Source organism: Perna viridis, chromosome 8 (assembly GCF_037379345.1).
Source record: "Perna viridis isolate PV_CMFRI_1.1 ecotype Kerala chromosome 8, ASM3737934v1, whole genome shotgun sequence".
NCBI lineage: Eukaryota > Metazoa > Mollusca > Bivalvia > Mytilida > Mytilidae > Perna > Perna viridis.
This window is the reverse complement of record NC_142452.1, coordinates 19,357,177-19,379,284: the sequence shown is the minus strand read 5'-3', so window position 1 is coordinate 19,379,284 and position 22,108 is coordinate 19,357,177. Positions and strand designations below refer to the sequence as shown.

General features: G+C 31.6%; 1 protein-coding gene across 19 annotated transcripts; it reads right to left on the bottom strand.

Annotated features, from left to right (window-relative positions):
- LOC148609667 (nucleosome assembly protein 1-like 1) lies at positions 1-22,065 on the bottom strand. Of its 19 annotated transcripts, XM_088540749.1 has the most exons (18): positions 22,014-22,034; positions 19,654-19,804; positions 19,230-19,259; positions 18,802-18,866; positions 16,692-16,818; positions 14,993-15,134; positions 14,495-14,593; positions 14,167-14,248; positions 13,659-13,718; positions 12,441-12,523; positions 12,073-12,141; positions 9,960-10,099; positions 9,128-9,296; positions 7,652-7,771; positions 6,700-6,720; positions 5,827-5,880; positions 5,262-5,328; positions 1-3,720 (listed from the first exon to the last, which is right to left on the bottom strand). In XM_088540749.1, exons 3-18 carry the CDS (start codon positions 19,244-19,246, stop codon positions 3,716-3,718), a joined length of 1,320 nt encoding a protein of 439 aa, XP_088396875.1. In that variant the 5' UTR covers positions 19,247-19,259; positions 19,654-19,804; positions 22,014-22,034; the 3' UTR covers positions 1-3,715. The 19 variants fall into 19 exon arrangements, with proteins under 19 accessions (XP_088396875.1, XP_088396877.1, XP_088396886.1 ...); XM_088540751.1 differs by lacking the exon at positions 19,654-19,804 and having other exon boundaries at positions 13,659-13,703; positions 22,014-22,065; XM_088540760.1 differs by lacking the exons at positions 5,262-5,328; positions 19,654-19,804 and adding an exon at positions 5,000-5,022 and having other exon boundaries at positions 22,014-22,060.
- Positions 22,066-22,108: the final 43 nt, after the last annotated feature.

Sequence of the window (22,108 nt, the reverse complement as noted above, 5' to 3'; positions counted from 1 at the left end):
TGAAACACTTGATATTATTTTAATAAGACCTTGACTCAAATGTTAACAAGTTCATTCAGGCTTCAAATAGCAACAGAGCAGATACACATCTATTATAAAAAAAAAAAATATGAACATAACTTGTGCCAACATGCTTGTGAATGGCTACAATTAACCACCTTTACAAAGTAACTTCAAAATTCTTTTGTGAACCATGGGTTAATCCACAAATATTCAATTTTGTTTTGGTTTCATTTAATTTTAATAATAAGCTAACATTTGGCTTAATGATGAACCCACAAAGATAAAAGTGTCAACAACCCAACTTACAATTGGATTATAATTAATGTTGTATCCTGAGTAACACTACATAAAACATCAACTCCAGCAGCATAAATGATAAAATGGGATAATTTGCTGTTTTAACTTGTAATATAATCAAAGATTAGTAGCCAAAATATTACAAAAATGTAATAGGTAGTTTAACTCAAACATTTTAAATTAAAGAACTGGATGAACAAAATGACATAACTATTTTGGTTGAGTTTTTTAAGTTTAAATTATCATTAGCAGCACAGCTTCATGTCCAATTTCCCTTCTACATGTGAATTAAACTAGAGTGTTGATGCTGTTATCGATAAAAATTTATCATGAATGATAGGTACAATGTACTTAACAAGAAAGAAGCTGGACGGGCCCTAGTAGCCAATGCTACAAGTACCGAAATTTTAGTAATGCTTCCGGTCCCAAGTAAAAATTTACATAATATTCCATTATACATGTAGCTGCATTTGACTTGAGGTAATAATAAAAAAAAATAAATAGAATAAACATGAAACATATCATTTTTGATACGTAACCAGCAACTCTAAAACTCCATAATACACATACAAGTTTTCAAACATAGCCATAATGCTATAAAATGATTTTTTGAAAAGTTTCTTTCATTGTTGAGAGAGAAGCCAAATTTTGTCATTATTAATCTATTCATCAAAGTTCTCAGAGTTCACAAACAAGACATATTTGGAAGGACCAAAATGTAGACACAATTTCTTTTCTTGATATATTGTGTTCTCTTTTCCTGGTGAAAAAGACAGACAGTATTATCATTTTAAGTATAACTCGACAAAATGCTTAAAATAAATTAACATTCATAAACAAATATTAAAAGGTTGGTAGAACTCTTCTATATACACTATACACTACAATAATGATTTCATAGTACAAGGATGGAAAGTGTAACAAAATGAATGAAAAAAAAAAGAAAAAAAAAAAAAGAATGAATCTGACCACATCAACTGAAATAGATTAATCTCAATTTTAGAACTATGCATCCTTTTATTTGAAAAGGACATAAACAAATGCCAATTACAGGTAAAAATCTTTTAACCACTTAATTGTAGTCTAATTCAAGAGGCACAAAACATATAACCTAAATGATACAAAGATAAAATGTAAATGAATGAACAACGAAAACTGATGTGATCAACTGACAGCTGTGTGTATAGTCTAAAAAAGCATATAAAAATAAACCCAACTCTGTATGAACACAATCATAAAGAAATATAATTGAAAACTTCACTTGCAACAGACAATGCCCACCTTTTCAAGTTTCCTCACATTCTAGAAATATATTTTGATTGAATTAAAGTTTGGGATGATGTACATGTATTATTAAGATTATTTTCAATATGCTTAGCAATTTCCCAATGAGATTCTTTTGTCATATCAGCAAATTAAATGAATAATAGGACGATTCTTTCTTTCTAACTATTATTCCATTGATCGAGACTAGAGAATTTACACCCCAACATATTATCATTCTATCTTAAATTCACTGTGAAACTAAATAAGTTCATCAAGTTTTGACACTAAGCAGTGGTCCAGAAGTCCCGTGCCTACCTTATTTTAAGGACAACCTTGAAATTTAAATTGGTAGTCCTTAGGGCACCCTGAATTAATTCTCAAAATTTTATTAGTCCTAAGAAAGGACTGCAAAATAATTTTGAGGACCACTTAATTAATCTATCAAATAGTAGCAAGAAAAGTTAAGTGTCAAACCCTGTTCACCACTACAAAATTAACAAATACATGGCACAAACAGAGATTCAACAAAACCCGAAGTGCTAATACAACAGAGATATAAATTCAAGTCCAAGTTTAGAAACACTCAATTACTGATTAAGGACCTATAAAACTTCATTTACCTAAGTCTTGGACTTGAAACCTTTTTCACTGACACAGTAACAAGGAATTTTGAATTTCCTTTAGTAGAATATTGATTTAAAACTTGGAAAAGTCTACGACCTTCTACATACTTTCTGAAATCATGTAACAAGGGGAAAACCTATCAAGTTGTCTTTCTATACAAAAAATGATATAAAATAAAATGAATCAACCCAACCAAAGGAATACAAATTAAATTGTTAAAGCAAAATTCAGCAAGAAAAACCTAACAATCCATGCAATGATCATTGTACTCCACACCACACTGCAATGATAGGATTAATTTTACATTCCTTCCATACAAATGGAATATCCCACTAATGTAACTGCATAAGACCATAATGACTTCAAATACTTATGAAAAGGTAGTAATTATACTATAAAACAATATACTACTCCCAAATAATCAACAGAATTTATGAAGCACTTTTATTTCCTCAAATATAAGGCTTGCTTAACATCAACTATTCAGAGTGAATTTCCCATGCATAGATATGTATGGCTTTATGATTGAATATTGATTTTTCTTAATTAAGGAATAGGATATCTCACAAATTGGTGTTCTAAATTGTTTGAATACAATAATTCAGACATTATGCCTCACGTGTCTTCAATATACAGCCATACAGTCTAATGGGCCTTGTTCTTAAAAAAAATTCTAATGAGTCTTCTTCCAATCCAGAATTGCTCATCAACTTAATTTAGGAAGATCTTGAGAAACAGACATATTGAGATTTCACTGAACTCTTATAACAATGACAGCCTTAAGAATTCCCTGACTAGAGTGACTAACATTTTTTTCTGTGCATACTTTTGATGTTTACTTTCAGACTAATGAACACTTGTAGACTTGTCAGTAAACAATCAAAAAGGGACATGTGTAAACTCTTTTTCCAGAACAAATAGGCCAAAACCTTAAAACCCTCTATATAATACATGTAGTTGACAATCATGAGCCATATTCTAATAAAAGTCTTTGTAGACAAACAAAGTTAACAATTGAACTTATGAAACTCAATCCATGTATATAACAAAATGAAAAAGTACTATTAAACATTATTATTGTCTCAACTGTAGTATACCTTCAATCCCCCAACATTAATATCACAATTGCACATAATTCAAGGCTTTAAATAGAACAAATCTATCACACAACACATGAAATAATTGTGTAAACAGCATCCAACACATAACAGAAGCTCAAAATGCACTTGTTGCAATTCTGAATGCATTTTGTGAAAATCTTATCCATGAAGCTACGTTAATGATTCTTCTTAGAAGGCAAGAATGGTGTAGAAATCATCTCATATGACACTTCTAAATACTAATCTTTCAATTCCATTGATGTTAGCAAGCTGACTTCAGGCTGCTGTTTTAGTGCACTACAAATGGTCAAACTTGGAACATGTTGAAATAAATTTTTGATAAGATGATGTGAAATTTATAAACAAATGATGACTATGTTGTTCTAAGATTTCATTGTTGTTTACATTCTTCTGGTTTGTTACCATCAGCCTGAAAAAGAACAGAAAACTTTCTAAGAGTGATCACGAACAAGAATAATCAAATCTGTTTACCAAAATATTTACACTGAAACAAGTTAGGAAATATGTTAAAATATGAACACTCATTTAAAACTTTCAAGACACTGTAAATAATGAAATACAAGTATATTCTTTTTTTCCACCCAGATCAATAAAAAAGCTTATATGTGCTTATTAAAGTAATCCTATGTAATTCTACACTAAAATATGACAGATTCTTTTTCAAATGTCAAGGCATCAATACTTCTATCAACAAAAAGCTCATTGGTAAGAATAAAAAAAAATCATTTCAACACAACAAATACACATGTACATGTAGATAAATCCACCACTGGCATGCAGCTAGTATAACTATCTCTGAAAACTGATATTTATCTTTTATTTTTTTGATATATTCATGTATCCATGCTTATACAATAAATGGCAAAAGCATGTTAATAAATACAACACATTCAAAGGGAGTGCCAAGTAATCTGACACTTTTTATTACTCAAATTTAACCAAGTTTTGTTTTAGAAATGGCATGGTAGGTAATATTTAGTATAATGTGGATGAAAAAAAAATCATTCCAAAAAAATCACATTCATGCATTTACAACAAATAAAGCACGATCATTAACACTGATCGACTGAAAAGGATAACACACTCTAACCTAAGGAATGTGTGAACTTGCCAAAATTACAATACTCCACCAGAGGGAGAGAGAGAAGGAAAAAAAAAAAGAAAAAAAAAGGAACAAAGAAAATTGAATGTCTTCATGACAGCAAAAATTTCAATTAATTCAATTGTTTCAACTGAGTGCTGTTCCTTAAAACATATGAAGGACGGGGAAAAGCATGTTTATTCTTTGTACATGGGTCTCTTGTAAAGAGATTAATACAAAACATCAATAGAACTTCTACGGGTGGCTCCCTTGGTAAAAAAGTGCCCTACCGGGTACCTCATATCTTTTCATGGAACAGCCCTAAGAGGTCCATACAACTTTATTACTCTTATAATTATTCAGCATGATAATGTTACAACACTTTAATCAAATTTGTGTCTTATGAAACAAACTACTACTAGGTCTAATGGACATTTTCTCTCCATCAATGACTTTTCTTCTTTCCAAGAGATGAATCTTTGCTTGAGCTCGTCTTTTGAACCATACTTGTTTAGACCCTTAAACAAGACTTGATTTTTTCACATTTTGCAAGATCACATATTCCTTCCCTTCTATAATTGGTCTGGAAAAATTCCAAAAAAATTACCCAGCATTTCCTTAAGCTGCCTGCTAAAACAACAATTCCAAGGTAGACTTAATGTAGTAATTCTAAAAGGTTACTTTTTTTCACTTACAAGATATTTAAGAACATAAAATATAATGGATTAGAATATGGAATCCCTTTCAGTCAAATGGCATTTTCATTAATTCAATAAAATCTGGAATGTAAACATCTCTAAAACTGTCATAATGCAAAAAGTAAAAGATGATTTGAACAATAATGATAAACCCATATTGAACAATCTTACTTCGATTGAATATGGCAGTCTGTATTTGATCTAGCCAATAATATAAGTCCAAATCTTCTACTTTTATCTAATATAAAATTTTCAAGATTTTTTTGAAGAATACATGACAGTCTGCAAGTGATCAAAAATAATCTTTTGATCTTGCATAGAGCAAAAGTATTACAGCACAAATTTTCTACTGTGAAATAGGACATTGAAAATGTCATGTAATCCAAATAATTCAGTGGCCTCTAAGCAGACAAAAGAAAACGAAAAACATAATAAAACCAGATGGCACATATTCAAGTGAAAAAGAACTATCCTCCTGAACAGTAAATGCAATTATCACCAAACTAAAATTGATTAATATTTAATACTCAATATCACTGTGATATAGTTTGGAATGATTGGCTGGAGTGGATTTGAAGAAAAAAAAAGAAAAAAAGTTATAATTACTAGATAAACAAAACAAATAAACAGCTAAATGCAATATTTCAGGTGTTATATGCCAGAATTATCAGTTTTGTGTAGAATGTTTCAGTATACTTAAGCAATTTTTGGCACTGAAGAGATCTATCAATCATACCTGTGGATTATAATCTGGATCAGCATCTTCATCATATTCACCTTCCTCTTCACCCTACAATGTCATTAAGTTTATTTTTCAATTCAGGTATGTCCAATGAGTCCATCTGCCACAGTAAATTGTGGAAATATGGATGTTCATACATGTAAATGCATTGCAGTAAATGATTTTGCTGTAAAGTATTTCTTCTCCTTAGACTGCTAATATGTATTTTCTGTTGTCTAATTGACATTCAAGAGGATTGGTAAGAAATTCAAAATAAGCTTGTAATGGTAGAAGTAATGAGTTGATGAATGAAATGCAATTCATGGTGTTTTTTCTTGTGTTTTGGATTTATACTGTTTGAATATGACTTTTACAAAGAATTTATTAGTGTAGCATTAAATCTAAGTATGCAAAAAACAGCTGACTATCTATTTTTATGCAATTTCAACATAACATAGCATTTTATTTTTCAAGCAGAAACCAAATAACTACTTTCAGAACAACAAAACATGATGCAATGTACTCCATAGATATGAACATTAATAAGTTGTACACATTTTCATGCTAGGTATATCCCAACTCGTATTGCAATCCAAAGGAACAGGAAGTTGATATTAAATAGCAACCATAACATATAACATATGCCCCCATCTAACTTAAAACCACATACTAAATTTGAAATCAATCCATCCACAAGAGTAAAATAATTGAGACAAAGTGATTCCAATATACCACCCACTCATTGAGTGGTAAATGTTGTATTAAGTTTACATGTTTTACTGTTTTCATGGCTAAAAGATAAGGTAAGTAATCAGTCTTGGTACTCTAAAATACAGCAAGGGATTATTACTACTGCTTTATGGATTCAATAATCAAGTAATAACATACCTCCTCCTCTTCTTCATCAAACTACAAAGCAAAAATAAGAATAAATGATATAAACTGACTGAACTTTTTCAAAATTAAATATGAAAGATATATGAAATTGTATACTCTGATACTTTCATAAATAGCTAAAATGTATATCTCATGACTGGACATGTAAAATACTTGAAATGAACTCAATGTGATGATGACCCTGAAAACAAATACATTTTAATATTTAAGGATTAAAATGATATTTGTGGAAATGTTCAGTTAAAACTTTTGAATCCATACTTCTAAGGCTTCTTTCCTTTGTAAGACCTAACACTTATCCAATGTTGTCATTTTGTCTATTTTATCTCTGCCCTTTAACATTTCTTAAGAAAATTAAAAAAAAAAAAGTATTACTGGCCCTCAGTGTGTACTTAGTAGGAAATACAGTAACTTGCACTGTAGTGAACTATGAAAATGATGAAATTACCTTTGAGTATTGTGCAGAAATTATTTTACGAGGTCAACAAAGCAGAAACTGGCAAACTCAGAAGTAAATATACAGTAAAAAAAAAAAGTATCGTAACGGTAAAATCCGGATTTGAAATAGTGAAAATCCACTAAAAAACGGAAGAAAATCATTCTTGATTGTTTCACCCATATATGAATTAATCGCAAAATTATAGCTCGACATTACCTTTATTCCATAAGGTTTTCAGTGTGTCTTCAGTAGGTCATGTTACTAGCTGCATATTTATTCAAAAACACCTAATTCGCTCTTCAGATTAAAATACAATACTAAACAGGCTTTAAATTCAGTGATAGGGATCAAAATTTTGCACATGTGCCATATTTTGATGATCTTGAGATTTTTAATGGGCCATTCTTTAACATTCTTAGTAAAAATTTCTGATTCCAATGGGACATTTTCAGCTGGAATGTGATAAGTGCATGGCCTCCTCTAATCCCAATCACTGTAACTTACATCATCATTTTCTTCTAAAGCTTCTCCAGTGAAATATAACACAGCTCTAGGCACTATTCTTTCCCTAATAAAATGTCCTATTTCAAAATCAGCTGCTAATAATGCTTCTAAATCTTCATCCTAAAAGAAAAAAAAAAGATTGTAGTTATATATTGTTTGGCTGCATTTGCATACATTGTTTACAAAATTTAGAAATAAATACATTATTTCAATGGAAATGCAATTGCAGTATCACAAAAATTGCCTTACTTTCATTACACATCTTTCAGGATTCATATTGGCTCAAATTCAGTGTGTTACTCAATATTATCCATGGAATTGAAGTTACCCTAATCATGTATATTCATTTCAAAATTATTTATTTACACAACATCTGCAAATTCCTTTTAAAGTTGTCTGTTTCCCACTGACAACTGCTCTAGCTCCGAAGATATAAGCAAAAAAAAAATAAATAAAATCAAGAGGCTCCCAGAAGCCTGAATTGCTCCCCTTGTTAAAATTTGTCTAATTTCACAAGGAGATGTCCAGCAATTTTGACTCAAGATAACTTTGGTAGGATATATCATAAGGATCATTTCAGCAACTGTAAGTTTCTTTCAATCTATCATAGGTTTCAAGATATTGGCTGAAACTGTAAAAAAAATCTTTTCATCTTTCCAGGGCAATAACTCTTACAAGGAGTCCCTGACAACTTGGACCCCTGAAGACTTTTGAATCCCTTATAATAAGGATCATTTCAGCAACTGAAAGTTCGGTTAAACATCATTTTTTGAGATATATGTGAAAAACTACTGTCTGACCCCTATGTTATATTTTTAGTAATGGTGGCCATGTTTTTTGACAAATAAAAAATCCCCAATACAGTTCTATGCAGGATATCCCAAGAAACATTCATACCAAGTTTGGTTTCAATTGGTCAGGTAGTGTCAGAGGAGAAGATTTTTGAAAGAAATAACATTAAAAATAACAAAAAAATCATTGAAAAAGTGCAACAACTCCAACATGGCTTAACGGATTAAAACCAAAATTTGACCAGTGATAGATCTCATCATGCCGAACATTTTTACCTGATGTCAGAATTTAGCTTAACAGTTTTGGAGATATATTCAAAAATCTACTGTCTGACCCCTATGTTCTATCTTTAGTAACAGCGGCCATGTTTTTCGACGAATCAAAAATCCCGACAACATTTCTATGCAGGATATTCTGAACAACATTTATACCAAGTTTAGTTCTAATCAGTCAAGTATTTTCATAGGAGAAGAGTTTTGTATAATCCTTAATGACGACGACGGAGACAGACGCCAAGTGATGGCAATAGCTCACATGGCCTTTGGCCAGGTGCGCTAAAAAAACAAAAAAAAAAACAAAAACAAAACAAACAAACAAACAAAACAAAACAAAACACAAATAATAATCTTTTCATTCTGTATGCTTCATTATGACACACCATCAAATCTAGATTAAATTACGTACCATTTCTCCATCTTCCTCTGGTACTGTTGGAGGACTAAAGAAATTGAAAAATGAATCATTCTGAACTGTTTTTGTTATTGTTCTTGTTGTTCCTCTTCCTTTATGTTTTTGTTTCTTTTTAATTGTTTTCACCGTTACATTCTGTCCTTTCTGCCAGTCAATCTCACATCTGTATAAAGTAAATTTAAAAAATGATATAATCACTCTCTGAATTAAGATAACAACTTGTTCTTTTTGATCAACCAACATTAGGAAAATTAGAAACAAAATAATTTTTTTTTTTTAGTATTTTCATATTTAAGTTACTGTCTGACTAAGACCATCTTACTGCATAAATGTGTGTTTGAATAAAAAAAAAAAAAAAACAAAACAAACAAAACAAAACAAAACACCCCGATATTCAAAGAATTTAACCCAATCATAGATTCCATCACTTTAAAATCTGCCAGTTCAATATTTGATTTAAAGATTTGTTTAATACATCTATCTTCACCAGCTATTAATTAATCTTATTTATGCTTCATTAGTGGAAATTATTGGTTAATGTTGATGTTATGATTCATACATGTCCATGGACAGAAATATTTTTTTTTTAAGACTCAACTTCACTGGTAAACAAGATATTATTTAGTATATTATTATTAGTTGTGAAGTTCACTTTAAGACATTTTATGCCCAATTAATATTCAATTAAAAAAAAACACAGCACTCATTTAATCATTAGCTTGAGAAAAAGACAACTTTACCCAACAGACAAGTATGCTTGAAGATAGTACTTTAATATTTTGTGATTTTACTGTCTTCCTTCATTTTGTACTTTACTAAAACATACCCTTTACATTTGATAATTTCAGGACCTTCAAATGACCATGGATCAGTTTCGTCTGGCTCTGATCTCATTGTGTACTGCTTGGTTAACACTGTATTTGAGAAATATTTATTGGCTTCAAAATAAAACTCTAATGTGAAACCCTGAAATGACAAATATGTGAAATCTAAATACTGACTTTTTTACAGCAAAATATTAAAGCAATCTGCCACTTGACAGTACATTTAAACTACATTTTATAGTACAGGGTCCAGCTTTCTTTTGCAGCTTTTCCCAAGGACCCACTACCATTTTCAAAATCCTTAAATGAGAAGAAATAACAATCAAAAATAGATGTAATAAAGCACCATTGAAATAGTGAATTTACTTGTTATGTTGTCCTTTAGCCATTGGAACACTTTGTTAATTGGAGAAACAACAGGGAGGTAGAAATTTACAAAATTAAAAGTAAATAAACAGTAAAATATGAATTTGTAAAAGCAAAAATCTTGTGAATCAATGGAAAAATTATACTCCTTGCTAAACTTGTACCATATTTTTGGGACTATAAGGGCTGTTCCAGCAAAACATACATGAGACCCAGGGACGGCATTAAAAAAAAAATATATACTTGGTTGTGGGTTGGTGGAAAATGCACCTTTGGCATGGTACTGGGCTTGGAAATTCGCTTCTCTGAGTGGTTGTTGGGAAAATGAAGGAACATTCTGTTGAAAGTTGTTTTTTTACTTTCTCAAAATGGTCCAAAATGAATCCCTGTCATTGTATAAATCTTTAGTACAGTTGAGTTACACGCTTTTGTTGAAGGAAGTTCACTCCATTTTTACAGGTGTTTCGCCCAGAAATCGCTCCGTGTTTGTTTTGACATTATTCTTTCGGTATTCTCTGGGTTTTGCTGTGGAGCAATGGTGCGACCAGACGCCCAAACATCAGAAAAGATGTCAACTTATATTTGTTGATGTGGTTCATAAGTGTTCCTCGTCTCTCAATATTTATGTAGATTAGACCGTTGGTTTTCCTGCTTGGATAGTTTTAAATTAGTAATTTTGGGGGGCCTTTATAGCTTACTTTTCGGTGTGGTCCAAGGCTCCGTGCTGAAGATTGTACTTAGACTTATTATTATGGTTTATACTTTAAATAAATTGACTTGGATGAAGAGTTGTCTCATTAGCACTCATACCACATCTTATATCTATTCAGTGTGTCTGAATTATCATCAAAACAACTCTTCCACAATTAAACTTCTTTTGAAACTGAATTTGAACAGTTGTTAAATCACTATGTAGTCATTGCATATTGATATCAAGAATAACCCATTCCAAAACTTCAAAATGTAAGGGTATGGGCTATGGAGTGAATGTGTAGGTGACAAAAGCACCAAATTATCAAAGAACAGGGCTTTTACTTCTGTTCTTCATCTTAGAAATTGTCAGAGTCTACAACAATGGACAAAATTTCCATACCATTAAACAAGATAGCCCCAAGTGTGCAAATGAACAGAATTTTTTATATTGATAAACATCAATATTACTTTATACTCTCTTGTTCCTAACCTTCAGAGTGCATGCAAACTTGGGTGATGCTTAAATATAGCAGATTTCCAGCTGAAAGTGCTAGGTATACAAGAACAGAAGTTTTCTTGAAATCATTGATCCCCGATAAAAAAAAAATGGATTTTAGGAAACTTCACACAACTATAAAGGCAATCATATGGATACACACAGAAATTTCAACTGGTTAGATGAGATACAAAAAAAATACACCAGCTTCATATACAGTCACTGTTGTACAGTGTGGATCAATAAAACTTCTTCATTATCTTCTATTTCTCTTCATATACCAAATATCATGGAAATACTGTTTAAGAATATATATAAATTTTTATTTGCTTCTGTTGGTGTGTATAAAGCTTGGGTTTTTACCTTTTATGGGTAGGTAGGAGTGGAAAAATATCGCTTCTATAAGAGGTTTCCCCAATTTTCAAGTGCCTTCCCCCCGTCCCATGTATATTTTACTGAAACAGCCCTAACATGAATGATAGAAAATACCATTTCATTACCTTTGCAGAAGAGAGGGTGAGGAAGGGACAAAAGACATGTTAGCTTTTATATTAACATACCATATCTTGTGCACTAGAGAATTTAACTTTAACATCTTGCAAATGGTTCAGGATGGATTCATCATGGTCCTGCAATATGTAAGTAAACAATAAAGTACAGGTCATATTTAAAATCACTGACTAAAGAAATTAACTTGTACAAAGCTACCTTTGCTATGGTGGCATAACAGAACATTTGAAAACTGGTTCCTTATTGTAACTCTTCATGTTAAAGATGACTATTTATCATAAATTATTTTTCCTAGATTTAAGTTCAAAATGCTTCTGACTTCACACTAAAGTCTACATCCTATGAAACAGAGACTTGTTATCCTGTAAAATTCAGAATTAATGTTTAATACACAAATTTGTGAATTACTACGCATTACCTGAATCATTTCTGACAACATATCTACATTTTTAAATACTGTCAACCAAAAATTTGGAATGCCTTTCACATCTGCTCCCTCATCTGAAAAAAGAAAATAATATATACAAAATGTCATTTCATTCCTGTCCTCTAATTTAGTGGATACAATAATACAAAATGACCACATGTCATAAAACCACAGCAAATAATATAAAATCGACAACACAGAGACAAATGTAATTCTTTTCCAATTTCTGGTGGATATGGAAAAAAAACCAAAAAAACACTTAATTACTACATTTTGACTCTTGAGTATTGGTTTTTAATGATATTTAATATGAGTTGATGCAAATGCTTGCATATTATTGTTTTACTGCAAATATACTGTATTAATAAGCTGCTGGTAAAAATATACTTTTGATTCCTTAAATCTATTAAAGAAAATTATTAAATCATGACTGTCCTTTTAAGAGGTCAATCAGTATTGGTAAAAAGGACTACACCTACGGCTTTATTTTGCTCATGCCATTTGAAAACAGGATATCATGAGATTATATTGATAAATTACCATGTAAAGTCCCTACAATAAAACTGACTTTGTTTATTTGGTTATTCAAAGCAAAGCTCAGATACCAAAAGTAGCCATCAGTGTTCTCCCACAGCCATTATAACATTATGTACTTAGCAGCATTAGGATTTCTTAGTACTGTGCTATCACTAATTAACTTTTGTTAGAATGCACTAAGGGCATTGTGCTATAATTTTGGAGGAAGGCCACAAGAGCTATACTATGCCAGAAAGCACTGTGCTATTTAAAAATTATGGAGAGAACACTGGCAATATTCATGTAAAAGATAGACTAATGAAAAAAAAAGAAAGAACAATATCAAATGAAAGCACATGCTAAAGTGTTTATCTAGTACAGTCCTTCCTAAGTTATATAAGTGCAAACTATCTCCCTTAGCAGCATTAGTATGTCACCTAGTAGATTTGGACTTTTTAATGAAATTTTTTAGAAATAGACACATAAAGGTGACCATAAAAAAAGTCAATCTTCCGTTAATACTTTAATATTTTTGTCGGAGAACACTGAATCAGAAAAAATACTAACACCAACTTTCAACAAAAAGAAAACTAGTCAATTTAATGAATCATTAAACCAAATCACAAAACAAACTAAAAGCATTTAAAAATTAACAAAGCCATTGATAATTCCAATGAACAAAAACAAAAATACCTAGTTTCTTAGCACCATCTCCCTGATCACTTGGCTTATCCTCTGCTATTAATATAAACTCTTGATAATTTAATAGTTTTCACTTACAATACTGTCCACAAAAATATGTAATAGAGGTTGTGACAACAGTGAAAGAATAAAAATAAAAATAAAATAAACATGTTTCGAACAATAGCGTGAACACAACAGCTTACTATTCCAACACCTACATGTATTGTTTACAAAATTACAGTTGCCAAGAAACTCTTAGAATTACACATACTGGGGATGAACTTAAGCAAGATTTCAGGTTTTTAATTGTTCAGTTTTAACCCATTTAAGAAGGGATGGAACGACACTGATTCATATAAATCTTTATAACTTTACCTTTTATGTATAAATGAGAATAATCAATTAATAATTTCTCAAACCCAATCAGAAAAACAACATACCACTACAAAGAAAACACTATTTGAAAATCTTAAACACTGATACTTTTTAACAATATGACAAAATGCAAGATTCTTACTATCTTCTTTCTTCTCTTTGCCTTCTGATTCAGCCTTTTCTTTCTCAGAGTCTCCAATTTTAGCTTTGTTCTTCACTTCATCCTTAAATAAATTCAAATTAAGGACTTAAAAGAAAGTTCAACAGTGTCTTCAAATAGTTCCATTTCTATGGAATATTGTATGGACTTAAAAGTCCATTTAACATTCCATTCCAGGTTTAACAGCAGATATCAGTTGAACTAAATTAAATACCAAATTTAAACTACAGTTATAAAAATCTAGTTTTTTTCAATATTAATTAATAATGCATTGATAGAGATACAGTAAAAGTTGTCAGGACAACTTTACCGAAAGCTGAGCCACCTTTTCATCTTCTTTCTCATCATCACTTGGCCATTCACATTCCTCATCTGTTGGCTCTACTCCTCCTGATACAATACGTGTCCTCTGTAAATGAATAGAAACAACTTTACCTGGACATAGTGGAAGCAACAATACTAAGTGATCTTTCAACAAAATTTTAATTCTTTGGAAACTGGAAATATATATTAAAACTGTTCACTTTCACATGGAATTTTCACAACATTCAAAATTAAGTTCAGTTTATATCTTGATAGGTTCTCAATTTTCTTATTGGCTACATTGGTACCAAGGCAAGTCAAAAGTTCATTGTTGGAGAATGTTGTTTCTCAAGGGTTTGAAATTTTTAGAAGGGCTATTGATAATGATATGTTTATGTATTCGGTTTGGTCATGACCCACCGAAAAGAAATATGTCAATCTATATTAGTTTGATGTAGCCAGTTTATTTAGCCTGTAAGTACTAAAAATTTCAGTAACTACTTACTTTTTCAAACATGGGAGCATACTTGGCAGCATATTTGCACTCTAATTCATGAACCTCTTTGTAAAAATCTCCCTCAATTTTTGAAGACTCAAACTGAATTTTTTTCAAGGCTTTGATTCTCCTCTTCACTGACTTAGGCAAGCTGAAATAACAAAACAAAACAATGACAACATTTTTTTTCACTGGTTTGTGCAGCTTGCTTCTGAGGGTCTTTGATCCTTTCGAATCATACTACTTATTTTTCTTCTGTGGTATTTTTGAAGGGCATTAATGGAACATTCAGAGTTACCCAGCCACATTATGATGATAAAAGGGGATGGCAAAATGTAAAAAATGGCCTAACTCTAATAAACTACATGATTTTGGATTTTGTTAAAAAATCAAACTTAATCATGTATAAAGGTTATCACGTTAAGACAAGGATTGCGCTTGGCTTCGCCAATGTCACAATGTGCAATTTTTTATTCGATCTGGCGACAAAAATGATCAGTTGGGATTTTATTGGCTACATATAAGCTTCACAGCCCTGTTAAACCATACAATACATTCAAAAATAGATTCACCTTATAACAGAATAAATGAAATCCCATTAACAATGATTATCCTACCAGGTAGTGTCTAAAACACTTTGAAATGCAAGAATTGATGGAAGAAAATAGATGACATTTGTTTACACTTTTGCCACATGGCTTTTCAGTGGGAAAAATCTGTAAACAAATGGAATTGGGATTCCTAAAATCTAATTACGGGAATACTGAAGGCATTAAGTCATAATATTCAGATATAAAGCAGAAGTATAAGAGAACAAGAGATAATAAAAAAGGGACACAATTAATGGTCTTTGGTAATTTGATAGAAATTTTATCACTTGAAAAAAAGGATAAGTTTCTTAAAAATTGATAAACAAAAAATTAAATCACATTTAAGATAAATTTAATTGGGCCACAAAGGACAATGGTCAACATGTTTTAAAATCAGGGGCTATATGAGCATAGTAATATAAAGTCCTTGACATAAATAAAACAGTACTTTATTATTTTGCATATGAAAAGTGACTTATGGTTTTAGATCCTGACTAAGACTGTAGAGCCAAAAACCTGCTTTATACATGTAAGACTCAGAACTGTGATGGGACGCAGAAGTACGATGGTCGCGTGGGAGTGCAGTAGTGTACTTAACAAGGGGGAAATTGAAAAATCATTAGTAAATATACAGTAAAATAAGAAATGTAGCAGTAAAATCTGGATTTGAAATAGTGGAATTCCGCCAAAACAGAAAAAAATCATGTCTGTAATAGAATTATTAGACCAATCCCCAAGTGGAGCTTCTTCCATAATGGCACCAAAAAAATTAAAATAAGTAAAGTCTGTCAAAGATTTTGCAATAAGTGTGGACAAATGAGCACTTCTGAGACACCAGGGCTTGACATTTCAATCATTACTACATTAAAACAATACAGATTATGGCTTGTTGAAATATTAGTGCCATTTATGCATGGCTACAAAAATTATTAAAACCATATTCTCAGAGTTATGATAACATCTGAGTATATGTTGATGAATTTAGTACTTCCTTAATATAATATTTTGCACACTAATTACAATGAGACTAATATGTCCTGCCACAGTAATGTAACTTGTAAGTCTGATAAAAGTGAGTCAAGGGATTTCCCAACAAATCTAAGTTCCTTAGTGACTACCTTTGTATGTATCCAGATGGAGCACCTATGATTCCATCCATCTTGGATTGAAGAGCTGCCAGAATGGTTGGATTTTGCATCAGCTGACTAGCGAGACCTATTGTTGGGACAGTGGCAGGAGAGCCATCTACAAAATATAAAGGCTGGTGTCAATGATATATTTACAAATTAGCTGAATTAAAGACCCTTAGTAAGCGTGCTCACATACCCCGTATGGCCCCATGTTGGATACTCAAGTAAATTTATTTGCAAGAGAAATACATGTAAAAGTTTGAAACTCCAGACTGTTATTTCTGAGTTAATTAATCTGAAGTGAATATCATTGTAGCTGAACAAAAGGTAAAGAAAGGTTATTTCTGTGAATTTAGCTAAGTTCAAGGTCTGTAATTTAAGTAAAAATCATCAACTTGTCCAGTAGTTTATCATGGTGAACTTATATACTAAAAATCATGTCAATATCTGCATGTGTTCAGAAAAAAGTCTGGAAAAGTTATTGCTGTTTACTTTGCTTAGTTCAAGGCCTGTAATTTCGGTAAAAATTATCAGAGCTTATATAATAAAAATCATGTCAATATCTCCAAGTGCTTCAAAAAAAAAAAAATTCTGGAAAACAGAAGATAGACTGACAGATGGGTCAAAAACATTATACCCTCTGCAACTTTGTTGCATGGGGAATAATAAAATGGATTATATCGATAGCACCTTTAAAATGTTGGGCATTGATCACTTATATGTAGATGATTAACTAAGATACAAGACTGATTTTGTGTTCCAGTCTTATATTTTAACCAAACACTCTTTCAGCCTTCAAAAGATAACGTTATAAATCAGGGGTCGCGCTGGGCTTCGCCAATGTCGCAATTTGCGATTTTTTATTTTATCTGGCGACAAAAATAGCCCGTTGGCGATTTTCTTGGCGCCTAGGTTTTGTACATTCAAACTGATAGGAAGTTTATCAGCAACAGATATTCTCTCTACTTAAACAATTGTGTTGACACCTGGTCAGAGTTAATTGACTATGACCAATTTATGCCTGAAGGCAATTAAAGGTAATTAGACCAGGCGACTGGACTGACAATATCCTCATGGGAGGTGTCAATCAAATGTAAATATATTACTGAGCCAATCAAAACACTCATCATCTGGTCTAAGGTAAACACAATTAAGGCCATGTGCACGTGGCTACACACAAGTTGCACAGCCCTATTTAACCATGTAATACATTCAGAAACAACTTGCCTAATAACAGAATAAATTAAGTCCAATTAACAATGATTATATCCCATCAGGAAGTGTCTAAATACTTCGAAATGAAAGAATTGATAAAAGAAAATGGAGGACATTTGTTTACACTTCTGCCATGTGACTTTTTTGGCGGGAAAATCGGTAAACAAAATATCTGGGGATTCCCAAAGCCTAATTAAGGAGATGCTATTCAGATATCAAGACCCGATTAATGGTCCATGGTACAAACTGTAGTTTGATAGAAATTTTATCACTTGGAAAAAAAAAAAAAAAAAAGAAAGAATCAAGCTTGTCAAAAATAATAAAAAAGTTAATTATATTGTATTAGATAAATTAGACCATAAAAGACAAGGGTGAACATGTTTTAAAATCAGGGACTGTATGAGAATAGTAATATAGTCTTTCATAGAAGTAAAATACCTGTTTCTGGAGTAGTACTTAATATTTTATGCATATGAAAATGACAGACTAAAAAACCTAAAAACCTACTTTATACATGCATCAAGAGTGAACCTTGGGTACATGCATGTCATGAATGGAGAGGTTATTTTGATGAATTGACAAAGATAATTCATCAGTGAACTTAATACTGTCTATTTTTTTTTTAAATTGTAATTTTTTTGGCACCCTCTGGCTCTAATTTCTGAAAACTGGCGACAAAAAATGGCAGCTGGTGATATTTCTGGCGACAGAATTTTTGAAGCCAGAGCATCCCCTGTTGATTAGGAAATACTAGGGAGCCAATATATACCAAATGGAAGAAAATTTCTCTGATAATTAGAAACTGGATATTAAAAATAAATATTAACAAAATATCATTTGATCCACAAGTGACAACATTTCTCTTTCCTGTAAATTTCATTACCTTCTTCCTCTACTTCATCAACTTCCTCAACATCAGCTTCAGTTTCATCAATTGTTGTTGGGTTACTGTGGGAAGATATTTATCAATGTAGAATCAATAATTACAAAACTTACTTTTCATTACATAACATTCTCAATAACTAATTAATTAACTTTCACTGTACTTTACAATTTTGAACTTCAGTATAAAACAACAAAACCTTAAGATTTTATTCATTTTAAAACATTAAAAGGAAAATAATCAGATGAAGTTACTGCAAGTCTTTACAAAATAAATTTTTCCAGCTGTCTGACTAAAACCCTAATTCAACCTTTAGCAGTCAAAAACTTCCAAAATTTATGTCTGACCAACTGAAGTTTTTGACTGACATGACTGTCGGTCAGACGGTAATTTATAATGTCTGTACTCGTTATTTCTCAAGTTTTTACCTTTCTGGATCAGCCATGGCTAGTTGCTCCCTAAAATCAACAAATATATTGATCACTATTTTATTGAATTAAAAATGCTTCATGTTTAATCAGTTTTCATAGTTTTCACACATTGAATTAATCAACAATGAAAAAAGCAGTTGTTTTCTCCACAACTGAACACAGTAAATATTTTGTAACTTATAGAAGCTACATGTAACAGCTTGGATTTTTTGTTCTTCCATGTTTTAAAGTGCCAACTTGATGAAAGCCAACATGCACACGTACAGATGTATAAATGTACACGAACAATGTATGTAAATTTGTAGGATGATCATTATATACAAATGTACCTTTCCCTTTTTAAGCAAGGGTATAATAATTAAATCCCAACCACTTCCTAACTCGGCAACAGGAAACCAGGCATGTATATTGTTTATCTTACAATGTTATTATATTCCTTCCTGCACATCTACCAATGATGCTGAAAATTCGCTTAGGATTTCAGACTTGACCTTATTGCAAACCCCAAGTTGGATTTATCTCCATTTGCAGGCATATGTTCCTTTATGCAAACCCACATCAGTTGCACTTTCCTACAAAATTAAAGTCCCATCACCAATTTAGCAGCAAGGATCCAGAAACAGTCAAAAATGCCAGTCATTGACCGACAAATTTTGCAAATGACCACCGACCATTTTCCAATACTGGACATAAAAAATTGTCAACCCTTATTAATTACCATCTGCTTGGTTTTATTAGTATATAAACATCCTGTCTACCTGTCTCCTAATTGATTATTGGGACTTAATTGACAGGTGTGCATCAACATTAGCCGATGCACAGCCACCCGTGACTGCAATTTACCTTAACTGATTACAGAGAACTCTGAGAATTTTCATACATTTATTACTTGATTTAATGAATTAAATCCATCATTATCCCACATATCTTTCAGTGGTAACAAAAGCACATGGTGTTGAAAGTACGAATCAGTCATAGTTTGTAATTATTAATTTATCGATTGAATCTTTTTAACACAGAAGTCAATAACCCATGTAAAATCAACATACAAAATGTAATTTTTTAGTTTGTTTGTGGGTTTTATTAAATACATGGACAGAGGAATGACAGATTTCTATATATATATGTAAACCTACTTCTAACTTTGTAGGCCCCTAGGGTGTCAAGAAGTAGATAAGTCCATATGCACTTAATTCCCCCCCATTTCAGCAAAAAAGGTTCGAACAATCCATCAATGCCGTTTTCTTGCATTTCAATTTGTACAAAAAACCATGACTAGCTTCTTATTTTCTCTCAAAACACACTGTTGTAATTATTGTGTCCTGTGGAGTGTTAAATGCACAGTAACGGGTGTGTCAACCTGTCCTCGGGCCCATTGTCATTTAATTATCAAATAACAAAAGATCAATCTAAGGATGAAAACAATTGTCACCAATCTTTTAATTCGCTTGGTGAACTGCTTCTAGGTGTCAAATACCAATACAGAACTTGACAAATTAAAACATATTTTCATAAACAGTCAAAACTTAATGCCATTGTTTCTGTGAAATACCTGATTTGCAATATCCAATACATTGCTGCACATGGCTTGCAAATGCAGGGAAACATAGAAAAATACTTTTATTTGAAATATTGATGAAAGGATACACATTTCAGGGAATTTACTGGAATCCTTTCATTTCAATGTCATCTTCTGCTGGTGATTTTTCCTCACTTCCCAGTGAACGTTTTAGATGTCAACTAACTTTTCGTCAATCTCCCATGCCAAAAGAGGTGCGCGTAATACGCAAAAGAATACAGTACTTTTTTCATTATACAATACACGAGGAAATAAGTAAGAAGAATGTGAACAATATAGGATATTATTACACTATGAAGCGTTAAGTGTCCTGAGGTCGGCTTCATAAGTAGATAGAAAACATATAAAATTTATTATTTATTAACAGGAAATAATAGCGCAAGAAATGAAGTTTCTAGTTAGCAGTAGTTCTCATGATCTGTGCACAGCATCAAGGAACTTACATCACTACAATGCAGAGATCATCATGGGGTGGTAATTCAGAACTAGCTGTAGATGGTATAATGAGATTATTCCCAGTAGTGGTTCTGATCATGAATGATGCACAGCAGCAAGGGGTTAACATTGCTACTGTGCTAGATTCATCAAGAGACGGAGCTTTTAAACTCCCTACGAGGAAATTTGTGTTTTCAAGTGATAAAAAAACCATTAATCCCATCAAAACTTATCATATTTCTTGATAAAAATACAAATTCTGATAAACAATGAAACATTTATCAACTTAATTACTCATTAACCATATCAATTTTTTCGGTAGGGTCTAGATCTTTAAAACTCTGGAAAGAATTATTTATCATTGATGTGGACACTGTCTTGATTACGAATCTTACTGTGGACCCAAGTTTTAATTGTTAATTTCCAATTCTGAACAGGAAATTGTCCATTAGTTTCGTGGTAAATGATTTACGTTAATCAGTCGACTGAAGGAGTATCTTCGAAATCCAGTGAAAATATCTCGAATCATAACATATTCACGAAACACTTTAATTTCAGCACTAAGGTGACATTACGCATGGCAGAAAAATTTTACGGGAAAAATGACGGACTGCGGTCGGAGGTATTTGGTCTGATAAAATGAAATCAAGGGCACAAATAAGTTATATATTCAATAAATATGACAATTAGAAGTTTAAGAAAATCGTGGATTATAGGATATAGCAAGTTTATCAATTGAAAATAAAAGAAATTCATCTTCATCATACCTTAGACTGTGCCGAGAACACGAGGGAATATGGTGGAAAAGAAAGTCTTGAGAAAAATGCGTTGTGATTGGTTCATTTTTTTAGGCAATGAAAAA

What these genes read in the sequence shown, in the direction of transcription:
- LOC148609667 (XM_088540768.1), bottom strand. An exon ending in TGTTGTCAGAAATGATTCAG is followed by an intron (nt 12,142 to 12,440) that starts GTAATGCGTAGT and finishes TACATATTGCAG; the next exon opens with GACCATGATGAATCCATCCT. An exon ending in TCTCTAGTGCACAAGATATG is followed by an intron (nt 10,100 to 12,072) that starts GTATGTTAATAT and finishes TTGTCATTTCAG; the next exon opens with GGTTTCACATTAGAGTTTTA.